We start from the raw sequence: 13,116 nt of genomic DNA on the forward strand, positions 1-13,116 counted from the left end.
TGAACCCAGGAGTTGGAGGTTGTTGTGAGCGTGATGCCATGGCACTCTACCCAGGGGGACAGCTTGAGGCTCCGTCTCAAAAAAAAAAAAAATAAGAATGGAAAGGAAAGTATGCAATGTACTCAATACTAATATGAAACCGATAGAAAAACAAGTACGCTCCCACATGAGAGAAAAACGCAATTAAATTCAAGTTTAGGAGAGAGTAGGAGGGAGAGGGGAGAGGAAAGTAGAGAGCTGGAATGGTAAGCTCTCACCTAATGAGCACAATGTGAGAGTATACTGCACACCCCCTGGGTGAAGGGTCCAACTACAACTTGAACTTTGCCTGACAAAGGAAACCATTATACCCTAGTTATCTGTACCCTCGTATTACTCTGAAATAAAAAAAGTATTGGAAAATGTATATTCAATTAAAAAATATTACTAAAAACTTTTAAAATTTCATGACTTCGGGCAAAAATGTTGAGAATTAAATCAAACTGTGGCTGCCTATAAAGAAAAGCCTTTTTTGATAATCTTGCAATTCATTTTCATCCTCCACAACTCTGTGGTCCATTAACTGCTATTTCCTAACATAACTAGAGATGCCATTATCTTTACACAATTTCCACGTACTCAGTGAGCCTTTTCTAAATGCAACACACAGAATTTGGAATATCTGTTAAAATAACGTTGCAAAGTTCCAGAAAATGGTTCTCCCAAATCGACAGTCTACCTCTATGATTGAAAATTTCGGTCTGTGTCCTGGTATTTCCCCTGAAGCTTTATCAGAATCTGGCTTGGAAAGAGAAGGCTTCGTCGATGTTTGTTTCCATAATTATGACTATAATTTCTGCCTTTTTAAAAGAAATGCAAATTTTCTCAGCCATAAACAAGTCGAGTGAGATTTCCTTCACTCAATTGGATTGAATTTTAAAGGCAAGCCCAATAGAGATTACTAATTTTGCCAGAGTCACAATGTGATGATGGTGTTGGAGAGCGTAATAATAATGACGGCAAAAATAACTTTCATTCATTACGTGTATTATTAATACAGCAGACACAGTGCAAGATGCTTCTGTGGAAAAACTTTCCTTTGGTCCTCTGAAGGTTCTCTAAAAAATCAACTGACAGAGGGCAAATTAATTGGAGATAAGGCATACAAATTAATTAATGTGCCTTCAAAGAACCTCAGAGTGATCTCTTCAACTCTCCAAGGGAGTTTAGAACCTTATGCCATCTTCAGGCTACAGAAATCATGACAAAACATGTTATGGTGGCAATTCAGACTGTGGGGTGAGGGAGGAGATACTTAGATAGCAAAGGTAGTCTTCATTTTCTTCACTTTACTCTTGGGGTCTCATGTCTGTGTGTGCTCTGTCTCACACCCCAACAGGACCCCTGTCCGCATGTTGTCTCACATTTGGTGGGAAGCTTATAACGTACTTCCCTTCCCACCTATTCACTTTAGCATTGTTAATACAAGGTCTGTCACATTCTATGCAAACTGATTATTTCATAAGAAGATTTAGACTCAAACAGGCCTTTTGTCATCATCCAGAATTCATCCCTTTAAAAAAAAAAAACCACCTTATAATTTACATGCCATAAAATCCATCCACTTAATGTATACCATTCAATGGTTTTAATAACAATAATAATAGCAGAGCCAATCTCACTCACCACAATCTATTTTTTAATATAAAAACTACCCGCACCAGTCACTCACCATTTCCCCCAACCACCCCTCAACCTGAGGCAACCATTCATCGATTTTCCCTCTCTATTAAGTTTGCTTCTTCTGGACGTTTCATATAAACTAAATCATATATCTTGGGATCTTTTGTGATCAGTTTCTTCCACGTAGCATATTATTTTCACCATTCACGTGTGTTGGAGAATTTATTAGTGCCTCATGCTTTTCATTGCTGGAAAATATTCCGTTGTATTGATATCCCATAGTTTTGTTTCATTTGTCAACATTCTTCCCCAAATGAGTCCATGTGACTTTCTGAACTTCAACTGAAAGAGGAATAATGTTTTCAAAACACATAGACCAAAAAAAAATTCATGTCAAAACGAGGACTGTTGATGTTAGTTAATATATTGGGTACTTTTATAGGTGTAACAAATAGTACAACTAGAAGATTAGGCGGGATTAAGAAATTTAAAGTTGTTAATCAATCCACTCATCTTCTAATTTCCTTTTCCTTTCTAGATGCATAGGACTGACATTACCAAATACATTTGTTTAGTATTATATTTGATATTAATATCTATAAACCAATATGCATTTGGTACACATATTTAACATTAACTTATTTGTATATTTGGCAATATCAATACCATTGTATATGTACATGTATATATAATGATTTTTAAAGACCACTGCACAAATCACAAATAAAAATGTAAATTCATTAGAATGCTTCACATGTACATGGCTTCTATTTTGAAACTTAAAAATTAAGTTTTGATTTTCTAGCGGCGATTAAACATGGTGTTAAAGAAAGGTTTTCCTAGGTGATGATATCATATAAAGCATCTTCTAATCTTTATGGAGTGGCTAACATTTTAATTTCAAACGAAATCATATATAAATGATATAGATATATAACAGGTGCAAAACTTGCAGCATAAATTGAAACATAAGTGCTGTTATTTTCTGCTTAGACTGTAGGGTCCTAAAAAGAGATAGTGAGAGCATGCAGAGGTACGTTTAAAAAAATTAATTAAAGTTTGTGTTTTCTAAACATTTTAGTTGTTTTTTAAGGATATTTTGATCATCAGAGCCTTCACCAAGTTTTAATCTTTTTGCTGAAGAAGAGTCTTGCCTGGAAGTTGATGACTATTGATTGTTGAGGGTGGTGGTTACTCAAGGTTGGAGTGGCTATGACAATATCTTAAAATAAGGCAACAATGAAGTTTATCACATTAAATGGACTCTTCATTAAACATTTTTCTGTTGCATGGGATGCTATGTCATACCATTTTTCCCCCAGTAGAACCCTTTTTTAAAAAAAAAAAAATCTTACAAGGGCACATGTAAATCTTTCTAAATGGAGAATATAAATGTCTTAACACAATAACTAAGAAAATGACATGATGGCTATATTAACCAGTTTGATGAAAATATTTCAAATTGTGTAAAAAAACAGCACACTGTACCCCATGACTGTATCAATGTACACAGCTATGATTTCATTTAAAAGAACATTGCATCTACTTAGAAACATTCGGAATGTCAAGAAAACAGCTGCAACTTTTTTTACAATTACAACAGAATTTGCAATAGAACAATTATTTCGTATAAGCTACACCAGAGACAACTGAAGATGAAAAGCTACCATCCCCATATATAACTAACTTGTGCTGTGCACCCACAAGAACCTCCTTTAAATTTCCATGCCAATGTACAACCCCCAGACTGTACCAGGCAAAGTTAGTGGCTACTGAAAATACCACCAGGACAGGGCTCCCTAAAGTCCCATTCAGTATTGTGTTAACTATATGGATAAAAAGACACTGTACAGTTTAAAAACAAATCTTTCACAGCCTTACATTTCAACTTTTTTCTTTAAAAAGAGTGAGTTGTGTACAGGGCATTAAATGCTTTATAGACAAGGAAAAAAGCTGCCCTAGAACCAACTTATTCATCATCATCATCTTCAATTCATCCTCCTCATCCATCTTCATCTTCTTCCTTCTATTATTCCTCTTCATCTTCCTCCTCTTCCTCCTCTTCTTTCTTTTCCTTGCTTTTCTCAGCTTTGACAACACCCTGTTTTGCTACATCAGGCTTTCCTTGAGCTCGGTCTGCAGCAATATCCTTTTCCTATTTTTCCTTCAGCTTTGCAGCCTTCTTTTCATAAGGCTGCTTGTCATCCGCAGCAGTGTTATTCCGCATCTCTCCCAGCTTCTTTACAACCTCACCACTGGATGGGCCAGGATGTTCTCCTTTGATATTTGAGTGATACTCAGAACAGAACAAGAAAAAGGCCGAAGGAGGCCTCTTGGGTGCATTGGGATCCTTGAATTTCTTAATTTCTTTTTTGTTTCCCCTTTATGGGTGATACAGGTTTTCATTTCTCTTTCATAATGGGCCTTGTCTGCCCTTGCTGTATCTTCAGATTTTCCTTTCTTTTTAGCAGATAGGGTCTTCCACCTTTCTGAGAACTTCTTAGAAAACTCTGAGGGGTTGACTGAAGCATCTGGGCGCTTCTTCTTGTGCTCCTCCTGACAAGTTTGCACAAAGAAGGCATGTAATGACCTTTTGCCTCTCGGCTTCTCAGGATCTTCTTTGCCCATGTTTAGTTATTTCCTCAGAGAGGCACAGAGTTGCCCAGTGCCCATCAGGCTCTCACGCTCTCACTTGCCCCAGTGCTATCTTTATCAGAAGAACCTTCTGAAATTCTAGTTAATCCTCTCAAACCATGCCACTGTTATATGTGCTAAGTTTATGGAATACTTTAAATCCTTTGTTTTCATTTCAATGATATTCACAGTCTCTTCACCAGGAACAGATTCCACCTCAGTAAATCACTTTCTTTGCTCATCCAGAAGGAACTCAACTGTTTTATCATGAGATTGCAGCAATTCAGTCACATCTTCAGACTCCACTTTTAATTCCAGTTCTCAGGCTATTTCCACTAGGTCTGCACTTACTTTCTCTGCTGAAGTCATCCAGGAGGGTTGTGATCAACTTTTTCCAAACTTCTATTAATGCCGATATTTTGACCTCTTGCCATAAATCATGAATCTTCTTAATGGCATCTAAAATGGTGAGTCATTTCCATAAGGTTTTCAATTTACTTTGCCCAGCTCCAATAAGAGGAATCACTATCAATGGTAGCTACAGCTTTATGAAATGTATATATTTTTTAATTTTCAGATTAATGAAGGATACTAACAATTAGGTTACATTGTGTTTGTTAGGAAAAGTCCAGGTTGTATTTCTTTTTTCTTTTCTCTTTTTTTCTTTTTATTTATTTATTTATTTATTTTTGCAGCTTTTGGCTGGGGCTGGGCTTGAACCGCCAACTCCAGCATATGGGGCTGGCGCCCCACTCCTTTGAGCCACAGGTGCCACCCCCAAGCTGTATTTCTTAAGTAATAGACTTGAAAGTTGAAATCACTCCTCAATCCTTAGGTTGCCAAATGGATGCTCAGTTAGAAGGCATGAAAACACTAATCCTCCTGTACATCTCCATCAGAACTCTTGGGAGAGTAGCTACATTGTCAACTTGCAGCAATTTTTTGAAAGAAATCCTTTTTCTGAGTAGCATGTCTTAGTCATGGGCTCAAAATACTTGCTAAACCATGCTGTGTACAGATGTGCTAGCACCCAGACTTCGTTGTGCCATTTCTAGAGCACAGGCAGAGTAGTATATTTAATATAATTCTTACGGGCTCTAGGATTTTCAGAATGGTTAGTAAGCATTGGCTTTAACTTAAATTCAGCAGGTGCATTAGCCCCTAACAAGCAGGTCAGTTTGTCCTTGAAGCTTTTAAAGTAGGCATTGACTTCTCCCCAGCTATGAAATTCCTAGATGGTTTCTTATTCAAATAGAAGGCTATCTGGTTATATTGAAAATCTCTTGCTTAGTGTAGCCCCTTCATTCATGATCTTACATAGATCTTCTGGATAACTTGCTACAGCATCTAGGTTAACATTTATTCTTAACCTTTCACTTTGTGTCCTAGAGACATCTTCTTTCCTTAAACCTCATCAAGCTTCAAACTCTTCTTCAACCTCTGCAAGCTTCAAACTTTTCTTCTCAAGCTTCTTTACCTCTCAGACTTCATAGAACTGAAGAGAATTAGAGCCTTGTTTTGGATTAGGCTTTGACTTAATGGAATCTGGTGGCTGGTTCAATCTTCAATCCAGATGGCTAATGCCTCCTCTACATCAGAAAAAAAGCTGTTTCACTTTCTTATCAATCATGTGTTCGTGGGAGTAGCACTTCTAATTTCCTTCAAGAATTTTTTCCTTTGCATTCACAACTTGGCTAACTGTTTGGCACAAGAGGCCTGGCTTTCAACCTGTCTTGGCTTTTTACATGCCTTCCTTACTAAGCTTAATGGTTTCTAGTTTTTGATTTGAAGTTTGAGATGTACAACTACCTCTTCCTTTCCCTGAATTCTTAGAAGCCGCTGCTGAGTTGTTTATTAGCCTAAGTTCAATATCATTGTGTTTCAGGGAACATGTAGGCATCAAGACAGGAAGAGAGAGAGGAAGGAACAGTGAGTTGATGAAGCAGTCAGAACACACATAACATTTGCTGATTAGTTTGCTGTCTTGTAGGGGCCCAATTTGCCATGCCCAGAAAGAATTACAATAGTAACTTCAAAGATCACTAACCGCAGATACCCGAATCAGATATAATACTCAATAAAAAGTTTGAAATATTGTGAGGTTTACCAAAATGTGACAGAGATGTAAAGTGAGCTTATGCTGTTGGAAAAATGATGCGAATAGACTAGCTTGGTGCAGAGTTGCCACAAACCTTCCAGTTGTAAAAAAGATAGTATCTGTGAATTCCAGTAAAGCAATGCACAATAAAGGAGGTGTGCCTGTATTAGAAAAGAACACACAGATTTTAAATAACAACAAAGAAAAATAAAGTAAAATTCTTTGAAATTATGAAAACTTTAAGCCAAAAGATACATACAAAGTAATATGTGAACAACAACAAAAAAATTGAGTGGGATAGATTAACACTATATTAGTGCCGGGAGAAAACATACGAATAATCCGTTTTTCTCTGATTATTTTCTTATGTGTTGAAAAAGCTTGTACTCAATATAAGAACTTTTATTAGGTCTTCAAGAAACCTTTCAATGAAAGAAAGGTTTATACATATACGTATATTGTACACGAATTGTATCAGCTATATAATATATGTGAGAGAAATTGCATCTTTAGCTATATTGTTTCTTAGGATCAGATAACTAACATTGCTTTCAAAGTAGGATTAGATCTAACTCATATTAAAGGCATAGTTTTGTTTTTTTGTTTGCAGTTTTTGGCCAGGCCTGGGTTTGAACCCACCACCTCTAGCATATGGGGTCAGCACCCTACTCCTTTGAGCCACAGGTGCCACCCTTAAAGGCGTATTTACTTTATTTTATATTTCAATATATGACCAAAGTATAACAGTCTTCTTAATTTTCTATTTATTCTAATTCTCAAAATTATGACCTAGTTATTTCCAATATATTTTTCATATTTTTTCAATTCTTCAAAATACGTTATCCCTACAGATATACAGTTCCAGGTTAAATAAATGCAATCTTGTAGGAAGTGCTTCTCAAACTTAGCCAACGTCTGGAAAGCTTTAAAATTTCAGACGCTTTAACCACACTCCTAGAGTTCTATATAATTCATGTGGGGTGTGTTTGGCATCAGGATTTTTTTTTTTTTTTTTGCAGTTTTTGGCCACAGCCAGGTTTGAACCCGTCACCTCCAGTATATTGGGCCAGAGCCCTACTCCTTTGAGCCACAGGCGCAGCCCTGGCATCAGGATTTTTTTTTTCTCTTGCCTCAGCCTCCCAAGTAGCTGGGACTATGGGCGCCTGCCACGATGCCCGACTATTTGTTGTTGTTGTTGTTGTTGCTGCTGTCATTGTTGTTTAGCAGGCCCAGGCTGGGTTTCAACCTGTCAGCCTCAGTGTAGGTGGCTGGCGCCATAACCACTGTGCTAGGAGCGCCGAGCCACAAAAATTTAATTATTGAATAAGCGTTTAACCAGAATGTGATGTGCTTCACAGGCAACCTGTTACAGGGACTTACAAAGTCAGAAAAAAATCTCACTCTTTTATATAGTTAAGGAATACAATCTACTTAATATTAGGCAGGTTTTGCAATTTGGAATTATATAATAGCAGAAATTATGGTCATCTCTTCCTATGAAACTCAGAGAAAGTTATTTCAAAGAGATAGCTCTAGGGTCCTCAAGGAAGCATTCCTCAGTTGGAAAGATTTGACCTTACAAAGGTTAAATCGTGGTGAGGCAAGAGAATTGTGTTCCCCTGATAAAAAAACAAAACTAATTTGTTTTGTTTTGGTTAAGAGATAGCCAAGTGAAAATTTAAGAAACAATTTTCTCATTTTTTTCCCAAGCAAAGTTTTGCCACTAATCATAATCTTCCTTGATTTAATATTTTGCATGTGTTTAAACGTACACCATTCTATTAAGTTTTTGTTTGTTTGTTTAGAGACAGAGTCTCACTTTATGGCACTAGTGCTGTGGCGTCTCAGCTCCCAGCAACCTCCCACTCCTGGGCTTAGACCATTCTCTTGCCTCAGCCTCCCGAGTCCTGGGACTACAGGCGCCCGCCACAACGCCCGGCTTGGGTTGGGTTCGAATCTGCCACCCTCGGTCTATGGGGCTGGCGCCCTACCCATTGAGCCACAGGCGCTGCCCGTCTATTAAGTTTCAAAATACATAAATCTTATGTTTTCTCCCTGTATGCAGTTGCTGCTTCAGTTCATAAATCTTCTGTATCTTGTTTTCCCCAACACCCACATTTTCAACTTTTGGCTTTGGGATTTTGTTTGTTTCCTTGCTTGTTTTTTGCAGTTTTTGGCCGGGGCTGGGTTTGAACCTGCCACCTCCGGCATATGGGGTGGGTACCTTACTCCTTTGAGCCACAGGCGCCACCTGAGATATTTTTTTTCTAACTTCTAAGGCCTCCTAAGGAAGGCCTTCCAGTTTAGAACCGGGTTAATGTCCTCTCGTTTAAGCCCTTTCCTCTGCGTACCAAGAGTCACTTTTTTTTTGAGACAGAGTCTCACTAATGCCGCCCTCGGTAGAGTGCTGTGTCCTCACAGCTCACAGCAACCTCAAACTCTTGGGCTTTAGCAATTGTCTTGCCTAAGCCTCCCAAGTGGCTGAGACTACAGCTGCCTGCCACAACACCTGGCTATTTTTTGTTGCAGTTGTCACTGTTGTTTAGCTGGCCCAGGCCAAGCTTGAACCCACCAGCCTTAACCATTGTGGCCGGCGCCATAACCAATATGGCTGACACCGTAATCACTGTGCTACAGGCGCCGAGCCCCCAAAGGTCACTTTTTAATAGTCTTGCTGGGTTGAAGGGTTACCTTATAAATATTTCATCCTGTAGAACGTTTCAGCAATGCGACTTCTTTTCCCTTATAGTTAAAAGCCTTTCAATAGTATTCTATCCTCACCTATTCTCACTGTTTGGTGGGAAATTACCTGTGTAGTTATTTTCTAAGTATTCTACAATCCTTCCAGACTCAGTGTGCTAATTAGAACCAGAATAAGGAGCCAAGGACATCTCAACAAAGCTCACCAATTAACATAGAAAAGCACCAGGTCTTGATGTCATCAACAGGCACCCAAATCTTAAAGTCCCTTGTATATTAAATACTCCATGTGTCATTAACTACCTAAGCGAGAAGAGTACTGTCCTTTGCTTTTTATAGCATACACAGGCTCACTAGTCTTCACAGAGAGGTCGTTTGATGCTGTTTTAACTCTAGTCCACCCTTAATACCTTAATTGTGGCCTAGGACACAATTGCTTTACTGTGGATAGTGCTAAGGATTTACAGTACTTTAACAGTAGTATATTAACCTTTTGCTGGACCATAATTAGCCCATCAGGGGAGGTGCCTGTGGCTCAAAGTAGGGTGCCAGCCCCATATGCCGGAGGTGGTGGGTTCAAACCCAGCCCCAGCCAAAAATTGTGAAACAAAACAAAACAAAACATAATTAGCCCATCAATCTTCTATTTATTTATTTATTTTTATTTATTTATTTATTTATTTATTTATTTTGAGACAGAGCCTGGGTAGAGTGCTATGGCATCACAGCTCACAGCAACCTCCAACTCCTGGGCTCAAGCAAGTCTCCTGCCTCCACCTCCCAAGTACCTGGGACTACAGAAACCTGCCAGGATGCCCAGCTATTTTTTGGTTGCAGCCATCATTGTTGTTTACCGGGCGGGGCTGGATTCATTCTAACCCTCCAGCTCGGGTGTATGTGGCTGGCGCCTTAGCCGCTTGAGCCACAGGCACCGAGCAGTAAACCCACATTTTTTTTTTTATTAAATGATAACTGTGTACATTAATTCCATCATGGAGTACAGTGTGATGTTTTCATATACAATTTGAAGTATCTTCATGAAACTGGTTAACATAGCCTTCATGTCATTTTCTTTAAGATTCACTTGTACCCTTGAAAGATAATCCACAGAGGTGATCCCTTCAGTCACCCTCCCTCCACCGTAGCCCATCAATCTTTACCTAGCTTGTCGCTACACACACACACACACACACACACACACACACACACCCCAACGGCGGCTTGAATGGCGCAGACGCGAAAGAACGAGTAAAACCAGAAAGTAGGTTAGGTAATAAGTGTAATGGCTCATTCAGGGAAAAGATGGGGGGTGCTGGAAAGGGTCTTTGGGTGAGGAACAGGAACAGGAGTATAGTTAGCCGCTGAACCCGTACAAAGTATGGCCCTGGTGTTTCAGAGCATATATAATATCCATCGCAGTGACGGTCCTCCTTTTCGCATGATCGGTATAGGTCACCGCATCAGTTATTATGTTCTCCAGGTACAGTTTCAGCGCGGCGCGGACTTCTTCGTAAACGGTGGTGGAAAGACGTTTGACCCCGCCTCTGCGGGCCAGCCGCCGGATGTCGGGTTTGGTTATGCCTTGGACACTATCGCGGAGAATTTTTCTATGACGCTTGGCTCCTCCTTTCCCAAGGCCAGGCAAGCCGAGGCCGCGTCCAGACGTGTTCAGAAACGCTCTCAGCATCACGATTCCTGGTAGCACCTCGAGTGATACTAAGGTAGAACTAAGGCTCAAAACCACTGTTGTAGAAGTTTACATACGACAGAGGCAAGTTGTTATGGCAACTTCATGACTGACAAGATACGTCATAATGATACTGACCTACTAGGGCTTACATGTGGGTGACCCCCACCCAAGACGGAAATTGACGTTGAGAAAGTAGATCTTATTTGCATGAGATCTACTTGTTTTGCTAGAATGCCCACAATTTCAATCTAATGATGATACTAAGTAGAAATCCAGTTTTTTGTTTCTGTTGTTTGATTAGCCATAATTAAATTGCTTTTAAAAGACAGAAAATTCTGCATCATTATTCAGTAATGTGAAGCTGTTTATAAGCACGTTCTCCGTTTGCATTTATAGGGCAAAAATTCAGAGGCTTATTACTTCCTATGTGCCATCTGGATAAGTGCCACCAGATGGCATGTGGGTGGCAATGATCATATGGCCTAAATAGAAAATCTCAACTGGGTTTTTAGGTAACTAAATGAAAGAGATTATATTATACTTTCCCAGAGATTTCTGATTTATTCATTGACATAGAATTATATCAACTGAAATTTAATAGTAAGATCAATCCTAATAATTATATATTAGATAACACAATACAGTTTTGATTAAGAATAATTTCATTTATTTTTATTTTCAAAATATTTTCTCAAGGCAGTGCCTGTGGCTCAAAGGATTAGGGCGCCGGCCCCATATACCAGAGGTGGCAGGTTCAAACCCTGCCGAGGCCAAAAACTGCAAAAGAAAAAAAAAATTCTCAAAGTATTTAATAAATTTTCTCACATTTAAAAGGCTTATAATAAAAAGCAACATATTTTTATTCATCATTGGAAAGCACCTCAACTGTTCCTTTGGTAACTTACATGTTTCTTAATTGATCCAGTTGATGAGGATTTAGAGTATTTTTTTATTATTTTATTATTTTTTTTTTTTTTGGATTTAGAGTATTTTGAAAGGAAAGCAAACTTTCATCCAGAAGTTAGTGACAATTCCAAAATGACTGCTTAAATGTAACACTAACCCTTTCCTAAACTAGGAAGACATCCCGATTTTATGTTGAAGTTATATGACATAACTTACTCCTGTACATCTGCCTGCATCTTTTTGAAGTCAAAAGCACTACATTTCTTCTGCTCTTGACAGAAGTCTTTTTGTCTACCACAGGCTTTCTTTTTTCTGCTAACTGGTGCTTAACTCTTATCTTATGATTAACTATCCTATAATGTACAGCATATTGACTGTAATTAATAGTACAGTTTCATTGAAAATTGTTATATAGTATTAAGCATCTTCACCTTCCCCCCCACACGTACACAATAGTAACTATGTATGGTGATGGATGCATTTATTAATTCAGGTGGTAATCATTACAAAATGTATGCATACAGCAAATCGTCACGTTGTACACCTTGAATACACTATGTAGACAATTTTTACCTGTCAATAATACCTAAATAAATCTGGGGGAAAGTATTTATCCTCTGTTTATTTACATAATGTAGAAACTGATTTACTCCATACAGCTTACCAAAATCCAGTGATGAAATATTGGTGGGCTCTCTTTGCATATGACTACCAGTTTTCCCGACTAAGGGATAATCTTTCCCCCTAAGGGAGCAGTGTTTATTCTCCTCCAACAAGATATTACTAGTAGATGTTTCCTGATTAATTATAGAATGTATGCACAGTCTAGAAAGATTTATACTACTTTCCAATTTTCCCTTTAGCATACTCTTTATTTATTTTTTATTTCAAATTAATATGAGGGTACAAATTTTTAGGTTACATTGTTCTCACTTCCAAGGTAAAGTTCAAGTTGTAAAAGAGCACTTCACCTAGGGGGAGTGCAGAACACCTTCACATTGTGCACATTAAGTGAGATCCCACCAAATGCCCTCCTTCCTCCTGCCAATCACCCTCCCTGCTCCCCACTCCCTACTCAGTCCTCCACCTTGCTAGACTATATTTGTGTTTTATCATTTCTATCAGCAGGTAATTGTTTATATTGGTTTCATATTAGTATTGAGTACATTGGATATTTTTTTTCCATTCTTGAGATACTTTACTAAGAAGTATGGGTTCCAGCTCCATCCAGATAAACATAAGATAAGAGATGGAAAATCTCCATCTTTTTTATGACTGAATACTACTCCATGGTATACATAGGCCACAGTTTGCAAATCCATTCGTGGCTTGATGGTCATTTGGGTTGCTTCACGAATTGGTAATTGTGAATTGAGCGTCAGTAAACATTCTGGTGCAAATGTCTTCGTGGTAAAATGATTTTTGT

The 13,116-nt window shown here is 38.4% G+C and overlaps 1 protein-coding gene and 1 pseudogene across 1 annotated transcript; both read right to left on the reverse strand.

The window, feature by feature from the left end:
- Positions 1–3,676: 3,676 nt before the first annotated feature.
- On the reverse strand, positions 3,677–4,290 carry LOC111721742 (annotated as a pseudogene).
- Positions 4,291–10,448: 6,158 nt separating this feature from the next.
- Positions 10,449–10,781, reverse strand: LOC100959824 (histone H4-like). Its single transcript, XM_023508201.1, has one exon. It carries the CDS (start codon positions 10,779–10,781, stop codon positions 10,449–10,451), a length of 333 nt encoding a protein of 110 aa, XP_023363969.1.
- Between the last annotated feature and the right edge of the window lie 2,335 nt (positions 10,782–13,116).

The sequence above is a fragment of the Otolemur garnettii genome, unplaced genomic scaffold, assembly GCF_000181295.1.
Source record: "Otolemur garnettii isolate 467f Iridium unplaced genomic scaffold, OtoGar3 scaffold00230, whole genome shotgun sequence".
Lineage (NCBI taxonomy): Eukaryota > Metazoa > Chordata > Mammalia > Primates > Galagidae > Otolemur > Otolemur garnettii.